Below are 22,839 nucleotides of genomic sequence, written 5' to 3'. Positions count from 1 at the left end.
GCTGAAGAGGTTTGCCCATAGCATGAGGAAAGCCAAGGTGAACCCGGGAGGAGGAGGAGGAAGCAGCGAGCAAGGCGGAGCTGGTGCGGCTGGTCCAAGGGCTGGTCGCAGGCGCTGGCGTTTCGGGCCGTGCTGGAGAGGAAGCAGCGTACGGCCCAGGCTGGAGGAGGAGGTTCAGGATGCACCAGCACAGCTTCCCAAAAAGAAGTGGTTCTTCCTCTGCAGAGGGGAAAAGTCTGTCGCGGTGGAAAATGAGCCCAAGGAGACAAAAAGAGAGTGGAAAAAGATAGAATGGAAAAGAAAGGATGAAAGAGAGAAAGGCAGAGAGAGAGAGAGAGAAGGAAGGAAGGAAAGAAAGAAGGAGGGATGTGCCAAGATGTTTCAGATCCTGTAAGAGTCAAGATCCTCCACCAGGAGATCATCACCTGTAAGGCAGAAAGGAGAAGGGGGGTCTTAATGGTAGCAGAACATTAGACTTCAGAAATGGTTGGGAGAAGGGGGTCACTGGCTTGGGGCTAGCAATCGAGCTCCCAAAGGAGGTGGGAACTGCTGCTTCCAAGCCTGTGGGTTGTGGTCGGGGTTTTCTCACAAAGACCCATGTTTACCATATGGCGTGGTTGGCATTTCATCTACTGTAGTGTGCAGACAGGAGACTGCTGCACAATACAAGAAATACATCTAGGCAACCAAGCATAGCTACACCTAGTAGTAACATACTGCTCTCTTAATATCAAAACTTAAGTTGACGCCTCTTTGCTGAAAAGCAATGGCTCAGCAGCAAGAAAGGTCCTTGATGCAAAAGACACCTACGAGGGAAGCCTCTGCGCTGTTTCTTACCCTCTTCGTCCACATTCGAGACGTCAGCACTATAAATTGATGATGACACCTGGCCACAGCTGAGGTCAATGGTGGACGAAGAGGGGACCACCTGTATTACGTTGGAGGATCTTGACTCTGTTGGGGGGGAAAGGAGACACAGAGACCATGTTAACATAATTAGCAAGACTCACCAAAGGAGGGGCCCATTCCCTTCCCCCCCCCCCGGACCCTGGAGCTGGCACTGGCTAGAGTGCCTCAAGCAGCAGCCAGCCCCCCTGGTCACGATCCCCTCTGGCCTATCCATCCCCCCAAGGACCTAGGCATCTCCTCACCTCGGACGGCACATCCCAGAGAGGGTTTCTCCTTGGGCTCTTGCACCACGACAGTCTTTCTCCCCCTGCAGAGGGAAAACCACTTCCTCTTGGGAGGAGGCGCTGGTGCCTCCTGTCCCTCCTCCTCCGCCATGGGCCGTATTTGGGTCCCTCGGCAGCACAGCCCAAAGCGCCAGCACCTGCGACCAGCCTTGGCCGCCTCCACAACTGCTCCAGCTGCTTCGCTGCTTCCTGCCTCTCCCGGGTGCACCTTGGCTCTCCGCTTGCAAATGAAAAAGCTCTTCAACTTTGACAGCCTAGAAAAGAGTGAGCAGAAGGTGAGAGAGGGGGCTTGACGGCTCCTCCTGGTCTGTGTGGGTTTAGGCCCGTTTCTTATTCTTCGTGGCTTCATTCCACCTGCCACCGGCTGGAGTTGTGAAGATGTCCCCCTCCTGCCGCCCTGCCCTGCGTGTGGCCTCTGAAGGGTAGCCCGGCCTTTGCTGGGGAGGAAGGAAGCCCTCAGAAGGCGCTGGATAATGGGCCAACCAGAAACCAGGGCTGCTAAGGAATTCTACTTACATTCTTGTTCTCTCTCTCTTCCTCTCTCACTCTAGCGCAACAACGAAAACCACTCACTCATCAGGTGACAGGATTTCTGCCCAGCTGGCCCCAGAACCAGCTGTGTCATGTGTCACAGGGGAGGGCGTGTCACAATGACATTAGCAACTGAGCAGCCAGGGGTATTGTTGTGACTGGCCTTATTCTGGGTTTGGCCTTTCATCCATGTCCATCCCCTGGCTATTCCATGCGTGTTTCTTTGGATTCAGGCTAGAGCAGCACCTGTGCTTTCTAGGAATAGCCCATGTCTGCCTGTCTTACCATATCCATGGTGCCCCCAACACACTGCTCATAAGGGACACAAGTCCCGTCTCTTCTGGCAATGCACACAGAGGTCCAATGCATGCCAGTGCGCCCCCCCCCACCACACCATGTGCCATGATGTGAACTGCACCTCTTATTGCTGCGACCTGGTGGGAATCTACACTGATGTTATTCTAACGTTTTGAATGGGTTACTGTGACGCACAGCGTCACGTGACCCTGGGTTTCCAATGTTGCAAATGAGTTGTACTTACAGGTTCTATTTCTTAGTTCCAGCGTGGCCACAGATTCATGTGCCTCGTTCTACCGGTACTTTTCCTCTCCCTTTCTCAGAGCTGCTGGGTTTGCTCCGCCCACTTCCTGTTCTCCTTCCTTCGCCCCGTTTGCTATCTTATCTGCTACAGCAGATCAATCACACCAGCGTTATACTGTGCAATCACTGACAATTGCATGCAAAGGACTCAGACTTTTCCACCTTAGAATCTGCTTTGATTGTGAAGTAGTCCCATGCATCCAGCCTGAATTGTGCTCCTTTTGCAAAAGATTCGCCCGAGCCGCTGCTGTGGGCGCAGGAGCAGGATTTGAAACAAATGCTTACATCTGCGTAAGCTTTATAGATAAAGACACCAAAATTGGCACAGTAATTCAAATACCAAATTTGAATCAAATTGGGTCATCGGTTGTTTTTTTATGATTTTTTAACATTTCCCCCCTCTTTGCAAAGGAGCTGAGGAGCGCTCAAAGGATCGCTGTAGCTCCGCGCAGGAAAATTAACAAGGGTCCAAAGTTCAAAACTCATGACCAGTGGGGCTTAAATGGGGCTGCTGCTAAAACTTTTCAATTTGGTCTCCCATCCAAACTCTGACCAGACCCAGCCCTGCTTAGCTTCAGCAAAGTGGCTGGCTCCTATGCACTAAGGCAATTTCCTGGGACTTGCATTAAAATGTTTTGGGAGGAGGTTTGTGTGTGCTTATGACTATTGCCCTGCCCTGCTCTGCTCTGCCCTGCCCTGCCCTGCTGGCTAGGAATGAGGCAGGCAGTGGGCGGAGCAAACCCAGCAGCTCTCACAGAAGAGGGAGAACAGCGGAAGGATGGAACAATGTGCCCTGAAGTTCCGTTGCAGCAAAACATAAGTCACGCTAGTGTGTTCCGGGATACAGAGAACCAATACAGAGAACCACGTTAGAAAGGGACACTAGCAACGCTAGAAGACTAGTGTAGATCCGGCCCTGGGATCAGACGTATAGTAGTGGATGAGGGAGAGCCCAGATTGCCTTGCAGTGCCTTCAGCCTGCCAGGACTGGGCTGGTGCAATGTCCCAGCATTTGAATATAGACTGTCAGGGCATCATGGGGTAAGAAAGCTGATCTGAGGGGGTGAGAAGAACAACCAGACTGTCTGAAAGCTGGTTTAGCCTCTTTCCAGAATGTGGCTTTGGCAAGGTTGCCCCTGATGAAGCAGCTCTTGCTTCTGAAATGGATTCGATTCAATAAACAATGTTTGTCATGGCCTAGGGTGACCATATTTTGGAAACCAAAAAGGACAACATGGTCGGCCCCCAAGGGGGCGTGTCCAGCACCAAGGGGGCGGTCCCACCCGAACATAGTCTTGGTTACATGTCTGATTTTACAGAACACATTTAAGACAAATCTGTTCTACATAGCATCTTAATGTTAAAATCACTGAAATAAAGAACAAGTGAGAGATTCAATGTATCTGAAATTAACTTCACTCACTCCTACTTTTGTAGGTTTTGCTGTACTTTGAAGCTTTTGCTGTGCTTTGTGTGATACAGTCTCCCCTTCCCACGAATATCTTTTCTGACTGTATCTTCACTCATTGCAAGCTGCTGTTGTTGTTAACAGGGTTTGCTACTGGCCGGCTGGATGGCTGGCTTTTTTTAATTTCAATTTTTTAAAAAAGCTTGTGTATAATTGTCACAAGTTTCTCTACTCTAACATTAGGGTGGGTGTTGTGGCAGTTTACCTAAAGACTGGAGATCCCCTTAATGCCAAGGGCTGAAACTGCTCAATATGCAAAACCCCAAAGAGGAGGTTTGACAACCTGAGTTTGAAGGATATGGCTCCAGCAGTTTTAAAACACAATAATTTTAAAACTTTGAACATTTAAAAAAATCCTTAAAAAACAACAAACAGATCTGATTCAAACCTGGCATGGCTAAATCTCTCCTTAAGAGCTATCATGGTGCCAACTTTCAGCCCTTTATCTTTTAAAAATTATATTTTTAAAAAATAATTTTAAAACCTCAAACTTAAAAAAAAATCCTAAAACTCAATGGATGGACAGATCTGTTTCAAACTTGGCATAGCTAAAGTCCTTGTTAAGCGCAATCATGGTGCCAAGTTTCATCTCTTTATCTTTAAAAATAATATATATATTTTAAATTAAATCCTCAAATTTTAAAAAATTTCTAAAAATCGATGGATGAACAGATCTGTTTCAAGTTTGGTATGGCTAAAGCTCTACCTAAATCCTATCATGGTGTGAAGTTTCATCTCTTTATCTTTAAAAATGACGATTTTAAAAATAATAATTTTAAAACCTCAATTTGTAAAAAAAATCCTAAAAAATCAATGGATGAACGGATCTGTTTCAAATTTGGTATGACTAAAGCCCTTCCTAAGAGCTACCATCATGCCAATTTTCATGTCTTTATCTTAAAAAATGAAGGAGTTATAAGCATTTTTGTTAATTCCCATTAGAGATGCTCTTTGGGGGGAAAATCCGGATTTCCCCTCCCCCTCCCAGATTTGTCATCAAAATCCCGGACAAATCCGGGCAAATTGGGTCGTATGGTCACCCTAGTGGGTGGGGAAGTGTGAGCCTCGTCCTCCCTCCTTCTGCCTTCCCCTAAATACCTTGCTCTGAGTGGCCCTTTTTCAGAGCGATGTATTGGTGGGAAGGTGACCCACTTACATTGTGGCACCGCAAGTGACCTCCGGGATCGCCTCTCCCCCAATGTGCATATATGGAGCTCTCATGTGCATCAATGGAGCTCCATGTATATGGCATTCCATTCTTTTCCCAGCTATTTAATCTGGTTGTGCATATATGGAGCTTCCATATGTATGGCATGCTCCATTCTTTTTCCAGATATGTCATCCCTTTACAGGAGTGGAGCTACACTAAAATACTAAAGCAGGAGTTTAAAACAGGTTTTAGATGGGTGACCAAATTGTCTCCCCACTGAGCCTTCTGTAAGCCTGATGGCATTAGTTACTAAAGTAAAAGGGGCAACCTGTGCCCAGAGGTTTACTTCACGTGTACATAGAAAGCTCTCTGCATTGAGCAGGGGGCTGAACTCAATGGCCCTTCCAGCTCTACTATTCTATGTTTCTATTTCTGTGGCCTTCCTCAACCTGCTGCCCTCCTGATGTTTCGACTGTCACTCCTATTATTCTTGACTATGGCTCATGCTAGTTCAGGCTGATGGGAGTTGGTTCACAGCATCAGAAGTCACCAGGTTGGAGAAGGCTGGATTATTGGATTGGGGTGAATATCTACAGATTGTTTGGACTACAGCTGCCATTAGCCCCAGGCAGCATGGCCAGGTGTTACGGGAGTCATCATCCTAAGCCTCTGGAGGGCCCTATCCCTGGACCACAGGATAAGGTGATTAAACATTTCTCCCATTTGTTACCCAATACAAGATTTTATGCACCACATAATTATTTTTCCTTTCCCACAGTTGGAAAAGTTCTGAGAAACAAGAAAGCTTACACACTTTCAGCAATATGTCGGTGCAATAAAAAGTCTCACTTCGACACATTTTTAGGGCAAGGGAGACAATAACAGTTATCTGGGGCAGTGCCATCGCACAAGAAAGACCCCGTCTCCTGCAAACGGCATGTAATGATCTCCGCAGGAAGAGATGGGGAAAGTGCCCCAGATTGCGTCTAAATCAAGAATGAATAATATAAAAGCCACACCACAATTCTTTTGCTCTTTTCACACCTAGGTTTGCCAGATTTTCAAAGCTTTGTTCCTGAGTACAATCAACTGTCAAGAGTAGAGTCACCTTTGATATCTTGGGTACAGGTCAGGGGGTGGGGGTGATTCTTGAATAATAAGTTACTAAAATGCTAACCTTCATGAACCAAACATTTTTAAAAAACCCACCTTAAATACTTTTGGGGGACATTTTCCAACTCCAAGCCTAATTCCAGTATATAGTAAAATGTCCCAAAACAAATCCATATGTGTGTGATGACAGAAGGGTGGCCATAGACCCTCTTTTATAGAGGACAGTCCTCTATTCAAAGGTGTCTTCTGTTTGGGAGGAGCCTTGAAGTTGCCCATCAACAGTGAGACCCTGGAAGGCAGGATGGAGGGAGGCACACAGATCACTGGTCACTGTCTTCCATGCTATGGTGAGATATATGGTATTTCTGTTTAAATTATAATTAAGTTATTTCTAAATTCGTAGCTATGCTATTCAAATTGATGGTATATTTTTAGTGATGCATTTTATTTATTTATTACATTTATATCCTGCCTTTCCTTCAAGGTGCCCGAGGCGGTGTACACAATCAATCTTTCCACTTTATCCTCACAACAACCCTGTGAGGTAGGCCAAGACTCAGTGACTAGCCCCAACTCACTCAGTGAGCCCAACTCATGCCCAAGCAGAGACTAGAGTTCTAATCTCCTAGAGTTCCAGTCCAAAACTCTAACACTACACCACACTAGCTAACTTATTATTATTTTTAAAGGATTAGCAAGCAGTTTAAACTGCAGATGTATCCTAAATTATCCGAACAGTTTGGATAGTAAAACACTATAAAGACCTCCATGTGGGAGCGGAGGGGCGGGTGGAGGGCAGGATGGACTTACAAAGCAGGGATAAAGAGAAAGGTCAGTCTAGAAGTTGTTCTTTTACAAGCATTTGTTTCAAATTGTTGCCTTGGATCTGAAATAAATTGAGGATTGTCCGGTATCTGGAGGTACCAAAAAACTGTTCATTCTTTAAGACTGAGATAATTCAGGGATATTCAGAGGAGGTCAAACACATCAATGTATCAGCCTTTGTATTTTGTGCAGTCTCCATGGCTACTTTTTAAACATCATGAAACTGGCCTGGGATCGTCTCAAAACATGGGACGCTCTCAGCTGTTTTCATGCCATGAGAAGCCGGTAAACACGCACAAGGCAAGATAGTGATTGATTGTGTTAAATATTAAAAATGGTCTTGTTGGATAGTCTAGTTATCTAACTCAGTACTCTGTTTCCACCAGTAACTAGCCAGATGCCTCTGAAAACTGACAAGCAAAAAATGGAGATTATGGCCATTCACAAATATACTGCTTCTGAACACAGAGGCTCTCTGTAGTTGTTATAGTTAATAGCCATTTATAGGCCTCCCTTTATGGATTTATCTAAGCCAGGATACTTCCTTAGAAACACGTTTGAGTGAAATCAATGGAAGTATTTGAAAATACAAGTAAATGGATTGAGGCCCCACCACCCTGAATATCATGGTAGTCTGTATTGTTTTGGCAAGCTGTTGTCTTGAAGCCTCTTGTGCCTATGGAAATTTGGTTAGTGGAAATGTTAGCTGATTCAGCTTTATTCATTCTTTATAGAAAGAGTTGCAAGGCACCCTAAAGAATTGTGGCACCTTAAAGCAGGTCTGCAAGCTTTTCAGTTCGGTAGGCACATTTGGAATTTTGAGAGTGTCATGGGAATTCCCACAAAACACTCTTTTGAAGCCAAATAAAGATGGTGCTTGCAGCAAGCAAGCTTCCCAGTTAATTACAAAAAAAAATCAATCTTAAGAAATATAATTAAAGTCAGGAAGGGTAGGGAGGCTGGTGGGTCCATGGGCACCACCTTGGAGACCCCAGCCTTATAGGAAAAAGCTAATACCAAAATAAATTTAAGTTTTTAAGGTGTCACAAGATGCTTTGTTGTGTTTGCTGCATCAGACTACACTTGTGGATTTTTATATTTATTTTTTAAGTAGGACCATTCAATCATGGGAGCCCACAATTATGGTTTGAAACTCAGACACAGGTTTGCCACTTCAGAGAGCCAAACTATTGTTCACATATTGGACCTTCCAGATTTGTTAGGGTGTAACGAAAGTACACCAGTGAATCTCAACAGAGCATCTTGTACCACATTAATTACTGGCACAGTGAGCTGAAAGGGCTGGTCAACATGATGAGTGGTACAATTAGGTAATTTTATACTCTCGAGTTAATGGTCTTAAGGGCTCCTTCCTCTTTACTTTGCTTTACTTCAAAAGGTGGTAAGCCTTTTGAAGTAGTGTGCTCATTCTGTTGAGTGGGACCCTGGATTTCTGCCCCAAAGTCTTGCCCTGACACAACGTGAAAGAAAATAGCAATGCATATTATTAACTGGTTGCAATGACCAGTTAATCCAACCGAAGAGGCAGGGATTGCAGGGGCATTTCTACATGAGGCTCTTATCCCACACCTTTACTGAGGCTTCTGCTTCCAGTTTCTTTGCAGAATTAAGATTGGCTCCTTTACACATTTTTTCTGGAGATTTTCTTTCTCTGCCTTTCTATATGTTTCATTATAAAACCACTACGTGGCATTGTGATATAGTGGAATTGCACAATCACACAAGACCCTAATTCCGCCATTTCTAAATAATAGACTTTCCTCAACTGGGATTTTCAGAGAAGTAGTTGTGTAGGTCTGTTGCAGCAAAAACAAAGAGTATTGTGGCACATTAAAGATGATCAGATTTATTCTGGCATAAGCTTTCATGGACACTGTCCATTTTATCACATGTACTAACTGGAATGTTTCGGACATACGACATACCCACAGTACAAACTGGTTTAACACAGCCATAGTCCTTTCTCTCCACAGAACCCTGTGAGTCCTCTAAGGATGATCTAGCAATCTGCAATAGAGGCTTCTCACCTCAGCAAATTACCATTGCTTAGTTAATGTCCTTTGACAGTTGAAGTAGTACAACATTGATTAGTAATAGTGCTGAAGTTTATAATTGCTTGGTTTAATGTACAAATTTCTACAGTTTGTAAAGCTCAGCTGTAGTATAAATGAAACATGGTTTCCCTCAGAGGTTCTCTGCTGTTCTGTTCATATGCAATTAACATTCAGCAAACTAGGCAGCATGCATTCTAGCTGGGTGTGCAGCAGCTCTTTAATATTAACCTGTTAGTTCTCAATTAAATTTCTCTTGATTACCATGAACCATGTGACCAGACCTGACTATGCAGGCTTTTGTTTACTGACCATAACTTCTCCATTTGAGTCAGTTTTCCCAGAGTTTCTTAAAATGTTTTATGTGATTACTGTCACTCGCCAACATGTAAAATCCTCACTTGTTCCCAAGGTGTGCTTGTTGGCGGGGTGGTCATGTTCACTTCCCAAGCATTCCTCTGCCATTGCTGGTGCTGTGAGAGGAAGGTGTAAGGCAGCTTAAATCAAGGACAACATGCTAATATGAATGCGTGTGCTTAACATTTCAAATTACTGGGAGAAAACGCTCAGAAAACAAATGAGCACCTTTTCTGAATGCTTGGAGAGAGAGCTTATAAAGCTAATTCTGAGTCAAGCTGGGTAAAACATATCCATCACTAAAATAGGTGTATGTTTATAGTACAGATTAGGGGTGGGCAACTGTGGGAGGTCTAGGGGGCATTTTTGTCCTCCAGTCCTCCCTGTGGGTTACACCCCCACCACAGGTGTCTATAGTGCAATGGAGTGCCAAAATGATAAATATTGGCTTGTTTGGACCCTTTCAACACTCCGTCGTGGCTAAAAAGTGCTAAAAGGGTTAAATTTAGCTTGTCAACAACCTTTTTGGTGCTCTGTAGCTGCTATGGATGCCATCCTCCCCAAGGCCCCCTAAATTTGGGGGCAGCAAGGGACATAGTGGGGGCTGCATGTTGCCCACTCCTGTGTAGATAAAAGTTTTGTAGAGGCAGGTGTGCTGTTCATTGTGCTTGATCCCTTCAAGCGGTATGGTACCTGTGGCAATCATTGTTTTGATGACTTAGACCAAATAACAGGCTAGAGACTAGCAGGATCATTATGGGTGCCTCAGCCCCAAAGAATGAATGCAAAAGAATATGGAGCTCTAGTATTAGTTCAGGAGTAGGTGACCCTAGTGCCCTCCAGATGTTTTGGATCACAACTTCCATAATCCCTGTCTGTTGGCCATGGTGACTGGGGCTTATGGGAGTTGTAATTCAAAACTCTGGAGGGCACCAGGTTGTCAGTACCATTGAAATAAAGCACTTTCCCCTTTATTTCTGGTTTAGTGCTACAGTGCTAGACCAATCATGTGGGTAGTTGTTATCTGGTTGCTGTCTTACCACAGAGCAGTTTAATTTAAGATCAGAAGATGACTCCACAAAAATCTATTTTAAAGCTGCATCTTTTCTTATATAATTGATTCTCGACTTAACATACTGAAATTAAATCTTTGCATAAGTACCACTCTGCTGCAGTACTTTATAGGTTTGACAGCTGTAAATTTACTGCTGAACATTGGCATCTAATTTTTTCCTGTCTGGATTAATATTGTCTTTAATACTTGGTTACATTCCTCTTGGATGTAACTTTAATGATAACTGGTGATTAATTTTTACCTTACCATACAGAATAGTACAATCTCATTTATGTGTCTGGGAAATAGCCTGCATTTAGTTAACTATGCATTCTTTATTTAATTTGGCTAAATAGAAGCACAGAGGGATTCTGTGCACCATGTACACTGATGGTGCTATATAAATAAATAATAATAATAATAATAATAATAATTCAGTGGATGCACAGATAAAAAATTTTTTATCAGTTGAATTAAACATTTACTCTCTTTCAATGACATTCAAATATTTGATAACTTCTGTTTTAAAATTAATATCCTAAGTTTGAAGGGCAATCAACATTCTCTACTAGACTATATGTGTCCGTTTAGTATTACTTATGTCTAATAAAGACAACATATTTCTAAAAATCCATCTGGAAAAATATTTACTGTTAAGGAATTCAACTTGCAATGTATCCCTCAAGGAAAAAGTATATTTGTTTCCTTAAACTCCTGAATGTGCGTGCATATTGAGATGTTGTGGCTTTCAGGAGGTTTCAAAATGAAATTGTAATCTAGGAAGACTAATGTGTAATATGAGTTATTTATTGTGGTGCTATTTCTCTGTGTACCCATTTTTATGGTTAGATATCAGTGCCCAAAAATGGTATTTATCTTTGTTACTGAAACAGGTTATTTCACAGTTTTAATTTTTAACTTTGTTCTTAACAATATCTATTTATATTCCAATCAATTCTAGGTCTCATTTTTAAGCCTTCTTCACCTAAATCTGTTGATATTTCGTTCTTATGCAAGGATACTGTCACTTTGGCCACATACAGACTAGCACTTGGATAATTGAGATTGCTGTTAGTTTATATGAAGATAATCGTGAGCACTCTTGGATGATATATTAGTATATATCAAGGGAACCATTTTTCTGATGAAGGTCATATGCTGGTGGCGGGTGGAGCTGAAGGCAGCAGTGGGTGGGGCCAGAGCCAAAAGTGGGCGGGATCAGAGTCAAAAGTGAACAGGGCTAGTCCATTCATTTTCTTTCTCTCCTCCCTGCCCATTTCTCTCTGGACTGTAGGCTGATGAGGGAGGGCTAGATCACTCTTGATAGAGGTTTGAACTGATCACCTACAGAGTTAACTGGATTTTAACTATTCCCAGACTTCAAGGAGCTTTATACGATTGTTCAAGAAGCGGTAGAACTAGGGGTACTAATTTCAATGGTTTGTGGCCTACATTTACAAGAACTGTTACAGTTCACTGACATTTTTTAAATTTACAAAGCAGGATTGTGGGCTCAGGATCTCTTAACAGTTAAGGCAAAATGTGGGTCAAGTATTCCTGAATATGCACTTTTGTATAAGAGCCTTTCTAGAAAAGGAGAAGGCCCACCAACTTATCTAGTATTCTTTTGCAAGAATCCCAGAGAATTTGGGGTGGGGAACATGGGGTCCTCCAGATGTTGCTGGACTGAAATTTCTACCAGCACTAGCTAGCATGATGGGAGTTTCAGTCCAACAACATCTGGAGGGCCACACATTCCTCATCCTTGCAATAGTCCATTAGAAATTGGGTGGGAAGCCTAAGGTTTATCCCTGTGGCCTGTTCTATTTATTTATTTTATTTATTTATTGCATTTTTATACAGTCCAATAGCTGAAGCTCCCTGGGCGGTTCTAGTTTGTTAGTATATGCTAATAGCAATAACTGAAGCAGTTTTTTGTTTTTTTTACGTTGAGTTCCACATTAGTTTGTTACAGGAATCAACAAGTATTGTGGCACTCCTGAGCTGTAACAGATTTATTTTCAAATAAGCTTTTATGGATTAGGGCTTGTCTCATGAGGCAATTCAAGAAGGGAACTGCCACAAATTCTGACAAGAGACTTCAGTTAACCAAAGCGTATGCCACAATAAACCTGTTAGCCTTTGACTGCACACAAAACGTGTTTTTGTCTTTTAAGATGCCTCAAGATCGCTGATGGATGATTATATAAGAAAAAAACAGTAATAGGACGGTTAAAAATAAGATTGGATTCAGGAGACGGTGGTGATGTAAAATTGTGCTTGAGGGAAAAAGTATGAAAGCTGAATCTGGGGGTTGGGGGGGGAATGTGGGGTTTGTTTGTTTTTATAAAGGGCAGACGGAGGGGAAGGCGAAGGCATTTCCTTTGCCTCCTCTCCTGCCACTGTTCCTCTATCCCCTCCATCCTTTCTCTCTGCGAGTTTCTCCTCATGAGGGGCAAGAAGCGGGACGGAGGGGGGCGGGGCATTCCAGCGCGCAACATTCCAGCCATGCCGGGATGCGGGCACCGGAAGTGTGAACGGGACGCGGCAGCGTGAGGGGGGGGCGCGCGCAGCGACCCGGAGGAGGGGGGGGGGAGAGGGATGATCGTGGAAGGCTTCGACGCCTGCGCAGTGGGGGCAGCTGCTGTTGGTCGGTTGCGCCGCGCCCCCGCTGAGGACTGGTTGGGGGGTGTTCCTCTCACAGGCAGTGTGCGAGAGAGACCGCGGCTGGGCTCCGGTGGTGCTGGTGTCGTAAGGGGTGGGGGGAAGAATTGGAGGGAGGGAGTTAGCAAAGGGGGAGAAGAGAGGGAGGGGGAAAAGGGGGCGGTTGGCTGCACGGGAGGGAAGGAGGGGGGGCTGGAAGAGAAGAGAGAAAGGGGCGGGGCCGAGCGCGCGCGCGCGCGAGGATGTGAAGATGGCGGAGCTGCAGATGCTGCTGGAGGAGGAGATCCCGGGAGGGCGCCGGGCCCTCTTCGACAGCTACACCAACCTCGAGAGGGTTGCTGAGTACTGCGAGAGCAACTACATACAGGTACGGCGAGGTAGCGCTTCTCCGCCCCGCCCCACCCCGACCTTCCCCTCTCCCCCCCATCTTCCCCCACCCCGCCGCTCCAAATTGCGCGAAGGGAAAGAGTCGGGGGGGGTGTATGTGTGAGTGCGCGCGTGCATGTGTGTGGTGCTATCACGCATCTTCTCTCCATCCACACCATTTCAGTTGGCCTGGATGGAGCTTGGAACGGTGTGTGTGTGTCTGGGGGTTTGCGCTCGCTTCATGGCCACGCAAGAGCCTCCCCCCCACCGCGGGTTTAGGTTTGGGAGAGTGGGCGCTGCAAGATGCCCAAGGTTACAGGCTCTCCTGGGCGCCCCCGAGGCTGAGGTTAACAACAAGGGGAAAGTGTGGGCACATGGGCGTCTGGTCCTTATGCTCTCCCAACTGCCTAGTAACGTCTGCGGCCCCGGAGATGACTATGGGATATTGGGATGCATGAAACGCTTCTCATTCTGACTGTGCCGGGGTTGTTGTGTGCGTCGGTTACACTTTGGAAGTGTTTGGGTGTATGTGCAGAAGGTGATTCCTAGTGGATATTTCTGAAAGAGGGATTAGGGACAAACATTCTACTTCTAAGTCCACATGTATGTGTTGCGCTTTGTCGAGAGATGGCTGCCCGATGTGCCTTCGCAAAAGATTGCCTCCTTTCTCCCACTCTTGCACTAAGAATATCACAATGTGCTGCCAATAAGAGGATATTAGCCGATCATGTAATTCAAGCTCCAAGCTACTAGACTGCCCCTTCTAGCTGAAATTGTGATCTGGCAGTAGTTCTGGAGGTGATGTCAAACTACACTGAGCTTCAAGGCTCTTACTGTGATGTGGTAATGTTAGAGCTGGCTATGTGGCTGGGTGGGAGGTTAGTGTAGAAAAAGCAGTTTCCTTCTGGATAAATGTGCTGTAGGCTGAAGCGAAATAAATGAGTCTTTGAAGAGGCATCTGAAGGAAATCCTTTCAGCCTAGAGCCTACATTGTATGTGCTTTAGATTACTCCTTCCTCACCTCAGCATTTCTTTCCCACTCATAAAAGAGAGGTGACATGGTTAATCTTTGTATTATTACTCTGTGTGCAGTCTCATTAACATATTGCATGGTAGCCTACTGGCTGGTATTTTATTTTTCAAAGATTTTTCAGTGAAGCTGATATGAACAGTTAGAATATCAATTACTAAATAGTGAGAAGATGCCAAAGAAAAGAAAAGACAAATTAGTGGTAGAGCTCTAAAGGGACAGTTGAGTAATGTATGTTACAAATAATAACATAATCATGACTTGTCTTCCATGATGACTAAGGACCAAATAGGAGGTGACTAACAATTGAATGTAGATGATCTTGCTTCAGGTGGGCATCATGAAGCTGCATCTGTTGCTTTGGTACATATGAATTTTAATTGACATACTTGTTAATTGGGTTTACTTAAGTATCTGTGGTCTTGAATTTGAAGCCCAGACTATTAGTGAGCCTGTGCTAATGAATCTGAGCTTTTTGGACTTTATGTGAGGGAATGATTGGAGAAAAGAGTCAGTGGTTAATACAGGCTGTGGCATAGATAAAGGTGTTCAATTTGTTCCTTTCTCTGTGTGTCTACACTGAAAGTAAATATAACAAATTCTTAAGAAGAGTCCTAGAAACATAGAAGATCACAGTACTTGTCTAAAACGAAGTGGGGTTGTTGTTTTTTGGAAGCATATATGCAGTGAGAAGTTATGGCAATTTAAGACTTGAAGAATAAGGGAAGGGCAGAACATTTAAAATGGCACAATGACATGATGCATTATGATCTATTTACATGATTGAATAACAAGTTCTATCAAGATACAATATATATTTGTGTTCAGAGAGCTTTTGCATTTGATCTGCCTTGGTGCATGTACTATGGCTTCACCATGGTATCCTTTATTTAAAATAGCTTTATGATTCAGATTGAACAGAAGGTTTTCTTTTGTAACCCAGGATGAATGAGATTCCTTTTGCTGTGTTGCTGAACTTGTTGAGAACTGGTGGGTTTTCAGGATTTTTTGGGGTTTAATCATGGCAATTGGAAATGTGTTCTGGCATTTTGACCTGGAGATGATTGAATTTCTGATCAGACTTTGCTGAAATGGTGGTGTGCGGTGTTAAGAAAGCTGTTATCATTGCCCTCTGATATCATAGCCTTGAAGAATTTCACTGATGATTGCCGAAAGTTAAGGAAGTATTTGTTTGTGGAGGAACACACAATCTCAAAATGATACACATTTTAGCTAGCTATGCAAATTAAAGCCTTCCCTCCAAATAGTTTTTGCATAAATATTTGAGGGTGGGGTGAGTGATTTTTCTGTCAGATTCTTTGGTACTTGCTGCTATACTCCATGATATAAACAAGGTAGCTGAAAGGGATCACAGTAGAAGAGATACCTGAGGCACTGTAAAGCTGGCAATAACTGAGAATGTGCCATATTGTCAGAAAAAAGCCTGAACCTCAGGGTAGCAGTTGTCTGGGGAAATGGGTTATGGATTGGTTACTGATAATTACTGTTTTCCCCATGATTTACTGGGAAAACGAGAACATTATTCGTATAATACTCAAAATTACTGCATATTGTATTATTTGGTAATGGTTTTGCAGTGCTGTGGTTTTTATTTTAATTAAGCAAGCAAAACTAAAAGAGCCATAGGCTTGCTCTAGACATTGCCAGAGGGGCCATAGAATACTGGGGATTCCCCCCTCCGAGGTCAGTGCTTCTACTTCCGAAGGGGGAGATCTGACCCCATGACCCCTCGCAGCTGGCACAGAAAGAACTGCGCAGGCTGCCCTCCGAGGTAGGAAAAGCGACCTCTGAGAGTAGGGGGAAGGGAGGGGACTGGAGAAGCCAGGATACGATGGGCAAAGTGAAATATGTAGAGTGAGAGTGCGGGGAGGTGAAGATTGTCCTTGCTGCTGCTTCTGCCCTGCATTGGATGATCGGGGGCTTCCAATCGTTGAGGGTGCAGTCGATAGGATTGTGCTCTAAATCTGGGATGTTGTCTGAGTTAGCTTAAGTTGGACTGCTAACTGTTTTACCAGTCAAGTCAATTCACAGATGCAGAAATTAGATTCCAGTTTCTTTTTGAACTAAACAAACTCTCTCTGCCATGCAGACCATTCCCAAATGTGTCTCAATCCTGTTTACTCAAAAGCAAGAATGACTGTGTTTAGTGAGGTTTACTCCTAGGTAAGATTGCATAGGATTGCAGTATTAGTATGTATTGCAGTGAAATCCAAGATGTTTATCCTTAGTGATTATCATTGCTAACGCCCACTTGCACCAATTCATGATCTACATGTGCTCTTCTAAATGTATAAAACAAATGCATTGTTTTTTCATTTGTAATGTATATAAGTAGAAATGTGGTCTTTTCCGTTCTCCACTCATGTATTTTAAAGGAAAAGCTGATGATTTATACATTCATGCACCCTTCATATCTGATGTGAGATGCATGTATTTTTGCAGAATGTCACAAAGAAGTAAAGTTTAACACAGATTGGCAAAGTGTGTGGGATGGAAGACTATATGAGGAAATGTCCTGCAAAATGCAGATGTAAGGAAAGGCCAGAACTACTTCATGACTTCTCCTAAGCATATATCAGTACTCTAATGAGAGCCAGGTAGTTAATTGAATCATGTTTTTATGTGTCATAGATTTCAGTTAATATTTTATAATTTCTTGAAAAAATACGTATAGACATGCAGATGTAAAGTGCTCAGTATTAACCTAAGTATATCAGAATTTCTCAAAGAATTTTACTTCACATTTTAATCCTTTAAATGTTTATTTTCTTAATCTATTTCTTTATACAAGCATAGTGCAAATATGTGACTAAAACAGAACTTACGGTAATTCAGTGGAGCATGGAATATTTTGATAGGGACAACTTTAAAACAGGAAGTGTTAACATTTTACAGAGAGACAATTCTGAATTTATATTGATATTTTTGTTCTGCCTCTCGATTCCAGAATGGAGCATTTATGGTGGCTTACACAATATAGTCAATTTTAAAATCAAAAACATACCATGCTATTTAATTAGATGGTGATGAGGTCATATCTTCTCAAATTCTAGCAGTCTTGGGCTGTGTTATATCTTTGCCAAAGTTGAAAAACTTCTTTAATCTATTATGAGTTTAAACTCTGGGTTGTTTTTCCCACAACAACTCAGATTTCCAGGTTTGGACATAATGGATACAAACCAGTGATCAAGCTTCCCTGGGTTCATTGCAGTGGGAGCAGGTGGATGGAAACCCACAGACATAATTGCTCCGGCGGATATCATGGTTTGTTTCAACATGCAAACTAGGTGATATGCTGTCCTATAAGTTCTCAGGGTGGTTTACAATAAGAATAAATAAAAGCAGCATAAATTCATGTGGCAGAGATAAAACAAAGCTGAAACATAGAAGACCTGGGAAAATCAAAAGGTTGGTATGCAAACTTTTATCAATACTTGAAAGATTTCTAAATGTTCTTACCAAAACTGGAAGCATTGTCATACAGTCAGGATTAGGACTGTTACCTGCTTTGAGAGTTTGGTCAGTCTTTAATCTGCATGTGATCTCTGCCATTTTGTGTTTATGTCAAATTTATACTATCCTAAGATTGTATTATGGAAAGAAGGACAGATACGAAGACATAGCTGTCCAAAGATAAGGTCAGTAGGATGGAGGCTTAGGGACAGGTGCTATTTTCCCCAGAGAAGTGGTAAACAGATTGTTAAATATCTGACTTGTCTTATTTTACCTGCTAAATTGTAGTGAAAATTCTATACTTGGGGGGTGGGGGGTGGGGAATGTTGAAAAGTTGAATGGACAGTCTTATTTATTTATTTATTTATTTATTTATCATACTTATACCCCACTCCTCAGCCAAAAAAGGCTCTCGGAGCGGCTTACACTTAGCAAAAAAGACAGTCCCTGCCCTCAGGCTTACAATCTAATAAAGACATGACACACAAGGAAAAGGAGTCAAGGAGGGAGGGAGGGAGGAGAGAGAGAGAGAGAGAGAGAGAGAGAGAGAGAGAGAGTGTCCAGCAGGAGCAGGCCCCGATGTTACTTCTGCCTGCTCCTGTCCCCTCGGTCCTTCTTCTTCCCCACAGGGCCAAGATGGCAGTTTGCCCTGTGGGGGGGGGGGGAAGAGTCCAGCTGGAGCAGGCCCCGATGTTACTTCTGCCTGCTCCTGTCCCCTCAGTCCTTCTTCTTCCCCACAGGGCCAAGATGGCAGTTTGCCCTGTGGGGTGGGGGGAAGAGTCCAGCAGGAGCAGGCCCCGATGTTATTTCTGCCTGCTCCTGTCCCCTCGGTCCTTCTTCTTCCCCACAGGGCCAAGATGGCAGTTTGCCCTGTGGGGGGGGGAGAGCCCAGCAGGAGCAGGCCCCGATGTTTCCTCGGCCTGCTCCTGTCCCCTCGGTCCTTCTTCTTCCCCACAGGGCCAAGATGGCAGTTTGTTAATCAATCTTACTCTTACATCACTATAGAATACAATATGTAGTGTGGTAAAACATTAGTGACATTTGCGGTACAAAGACATAAGTAGTGGTTGGAACAGTTTCTGAAATTGCCCTTCAAGAATGTTGGTGGGCAGTTTTGGACCTGTCGTTAATCTGCATGTCATCTCAGTTATTTTGTGATTAGGCCCAGTGTATAAGCATAGGCTACGTTCGGACAACACAATAGTCAATGGTGGGTTAATAGTCAACTCCATGGTTGATTATTGAGGGGATACTCCCCACATGACATGATTAAGAATTAAGACTAGCATAGAGTTGACTATTAGTCAACGGTGTTTGATACATCTCTCCCCCTCCCCAGTTCTCCTGCTGGTATCCCATCAGCCATTGTGAGTTCTGCTGGCTGGGCTGGAGTGGCAGCTATTGCTTTGGTCGCTCTTGCCAGGGAACTCTGTAGTCACTGAAAATAATCAACTGTGTGCAACAAAATGGTCAACGGTGCCTGACACGCGACATGATAACCAACGATTGTTCAAATAATTAACTCTGCACAGCATTGGTTATTTGCGTTGGTTATTTCAGCTGAATAACCAACTGTGATGTGAAAAAGTCCCGACAGACGACATAATAACCCACCATTGATAATTTAACCCAACGTTGACTATTTAATCCACCATTGGTTATTGTGTCTTCCAAACCCAGACATAGAGTGGAAAGATTCTCATTCACTTTTTAGGCAGGGAGAATATGTTGAGGTTTTAATCATATCCAGATCTTTCTGTTAGTAAAAATAAAATATAGGCTGGTAGAACCAAAGAATTCCTGAAAGAGAAAATGTTAGAGAAGAATTGGTTATTAATACAGAATTAATATTTTGCTGTCCATGAAGATAGCCTGTTACTTAGATCACTGTTTCAACCAAGAGAGAGCTGCATCTCTGCTCAGTTTCATTTGTAATATTTTAAACAAACAACAACAAAGCAGTCGTATGGTACGGTACATTTGCACCATATTTATGTGATACATTTGCACCATATAAAATCAGTGCCTAACTTGGACAATGGATATTCCTTTTATCCTGGCAAGATTGTTTAAGATGCACATATACCCCTTAGTTTACAGACTTGCAGATATTTACACCAAGGAACATTTGATGGGAAAATCAACATTTGATGCTGAAAATTACTCAATTTAACCTTCTCAGTTGACCATACACTTTTAGTAGGACATGTGAACATTTTCATGCAGCCTCTAAGAGCACAGAGAGTGCTCAGCCGCTGCACTGGTTTTCCTGCCTATGGTAGCAGGCAGAAACCCATGAAATGTGATGTTGCAGGGGCATGGAGAAATTGGTTTGGATTTGCTTCTCTAGACATGCTTAATCTGGGCCTTTCAGGTACAGCAGTCCCGGAGCTGGTGTAGCTAATTCTCCTCTCCCATTTGCTATTAATGATGTGTGTGTATGGTGTTTTTTTTTTAGTATATGGATCTGCTGGGCTGAGCAGCCCTGCAAAACTGTCCTCCACCCCACGAGCTGGGGATGGTGGAAATCTTCCTCCTGACTCACAACAACCACACTCAGGATTACTCTGTCAGTTGGTTTCCTTTCTCCTTGATGGGCAATGCTTTCAATTGCTAATACTAGAAATGTTACTGTAGGCAATTAGGGTCTTGCAGAGTAGATGTTACTTTAAAAAAAAAAAACACACCACCCAATAACCTGGCGCTTCAAGTTTCCTTTTAGCTTTCATTCAAATAATGATTTTTGTAGAAATTGTGGGATGGGCCCACAACAGTGGAAGAAACGTTTTGTTGTCAAAGATAGGGCACATGTCAATTAACCATTTCTGAAACTAGGAGTTTTTAATACTAGTTTTTCATTGCGTTTAATTTTGGTTGGCCTCCTTAAAAACCAGATTTATTGGATTTGACTGATCTGTTACCATGAGAATGAATTTTGCAGTACTGCAGTGCAAGCAGTATTGAATTTATGTGACAGTGGATGAATACAGGCAATGTGAATGAATACAGGGAAATAATTTAGGGTCCACAAATTTTAGCTAGTCTGCATAGCCATACATTATTTGTGATCACCATAAATTGAGTCCTCTAGAATGCACAGAGGACACGGGGGGGGGGGGGGGCACAGGGCACAATCTCTTACTTCACCCCAGTTTTTGGAGAGACATGGATGCAGTGAAAATTTCTCTTGACTGATCCCTACTTTACCCCAAGTTCTCAGCACATGCCAGCGAACTTGGGAAAGGAGCAGAATCTGTCCCGCCCACAAAGAAGTGTGAGACCCCCTCCCACCACTGAGTTCTTTGTGATGTGCAGAAAATATAGTGAAAGCAAGAGTTCTCTTGTTTCAAGCTGTACATATGGGGTAGATGGTTTCCAGAAAGAGAACTGTGGTTGCTGCTGGCGACAATATTGGCAGATTCCTGGAAATCATGTAGAATACATAATTCTATGGAAATGTATATATGTGTTCAGTTATTTATTTATTTATTACATTTCTATACCGCCCAATAGCCGGAGCTCTTTGGGCAGTTCACAAAAATTAAAAACATTCAAAGTATAAAACAACAGTATAAAACCATAATATAAAATACAATATAAAAGCTCAACCAGATAAAAACAGCAGCAATACAAAATTACAAATTTAAAACACCAAGTTAAAATTTATTTATAGACTGTTAAAATGCTGGGAGAATAAAAAGGTCTTCACCTGGCGTTTAAAAGCATATAATGTAGGTGCCAAGCGAACCTCCTTAGGGAGCTCATTCCACAGCCGGGGTGCCACAGCAGAGAAGGCCCTCCTCCTGGTAGCCACCTGCCTCACTTCCTTTGGCAGGGGCTCATGGAGAAGGACCCCTGAAGATGATCTTAGGGTCCGGGCAGGTACATATGGGAGGAGGCGTTCCTTCAGATAACCTGGCCCCAAGCTGTTTAGGGCTTTAAATGTTAATACCAGCACTTTGAATCGGGCCCGGACCTGGACTGGCAGCCAATGAAGCTGGAAAATGACTGGCGTAATGTGTTTTCGTCGGCCAGTCCCTGTTAGCAAACGTGCTGCCCTGTTTTGTACCAGTTGAAGTTTCCGGACCGTTTTCAAAGGCAGCCCCACGTATAACGTATTGCAGTAATCCCAACGAGAGGTTATCAGAGCATGGATAACTGTAGCTAGGCTATCTCTGTCCAGATAAGGGCGTAGTTGGTATATCAGCCTAAACTGATAAAAGGTGCTCTTTGCCACTGAGTTCACCTGTGCCTCAAGTGACAGTTCTGGATCCAAGAGCACCGCCAAACTTTGGACCCGATCCTTTAGGGGAGTGCAACCCCGTCCAGGACAGGGCAAACATCTCCTTGCCGGACAGATGAACCATCCGCTAACAGTACCTCCGTCTTGTCTGGATTGTGTTTCAGTTTTTAGCCCTCATCCAGTCCATTACCGTGCCCAGGCACTGGTTCAGAACAGCCACTGCCTGTTATAATTGTAGAACAGCCACCTACAGTTATAATTGTAGTTGCATAACAACATGCAGGATTTATCCTTATTGTTTGGTAAATTCTCCTGTACACCATCATCATCATCTATTTCTTACCCGTCTCTCCACTTGGATCGAGGTGGGGATTGCAGCCTTAATGGTTCTAAATAGTGTTCATGTATGTTTTACAATTAACCATTGCTGCTGAAAGCCTATTTAACAGCTTCAATTAAAGAAATACTTCCAGTTTGTAAGTGAATAATTAAGCTGATTTATATTTTCAGTCCCCATTCCGATCATTGGAATAATTTTTACTATTAGCATTGAAATCTGTTTGACATCACTGATTATGACGTACAATTGCACGTGTTTCTCAGTTCAAAATGAGTGAGAGACTATTGGATTGGGTACAGCTGTACATTAACTGATGATAAAATATCTTGGTAAAACTTAATTTAAACGAAAAGGTAATT

At 43.2% G+C, this 22,839-nt stretch overlaps 1 protein-coding gene across 11 annotated transcripts in view; it reads left to right on the top strand.

The window, feature by feature from the left end:
• Positions 1-13,271: 13,271 nt before the first annotated feature.
• Positions 13,272-22,839, top strand: part of ABI2 (abl interactor 2) — a 67,674-nt gene continuing 58,106 nt past the window's right edge. For all 11 annotated transcript variants that reach the window (XM_063116148.1, XM_063116140.1, XM_063116144.1 and 8 more), the window contains exon 1: positions 13,272-13,394. In XM_063116148.1, coding sequence (XP_062972218.1) covers positions 13,278-13,394 — 117 coding nt within the window. In that variant the 5' untranslated portion in view covers positions 13,272-13,277. The remainder of the gene's footprint in view (positions 13,395-22,839) is intronic.

Source organism: Elgaria multicarinata, chromosome 2 (assembly GCF_023053635.1).
Source record: "Elgaria multicarinata webbii isolate HBS135686 ecotype San Diego chromosome 2, rElgMul1.1.pri, whole genome shotgun sequence".
NCBI classification, from domain to species: domain Eukaryota; kingdom Metazoa; phylum Chordata; class Lepidosauria; order Squamata; family Anguidae; genus Elgaria; species Elgaria multicarinata.
Note: the sequence above shows the minus strand (reverse complement) of the source record. Positions and strands in the feature narration are given on the sequence as shown.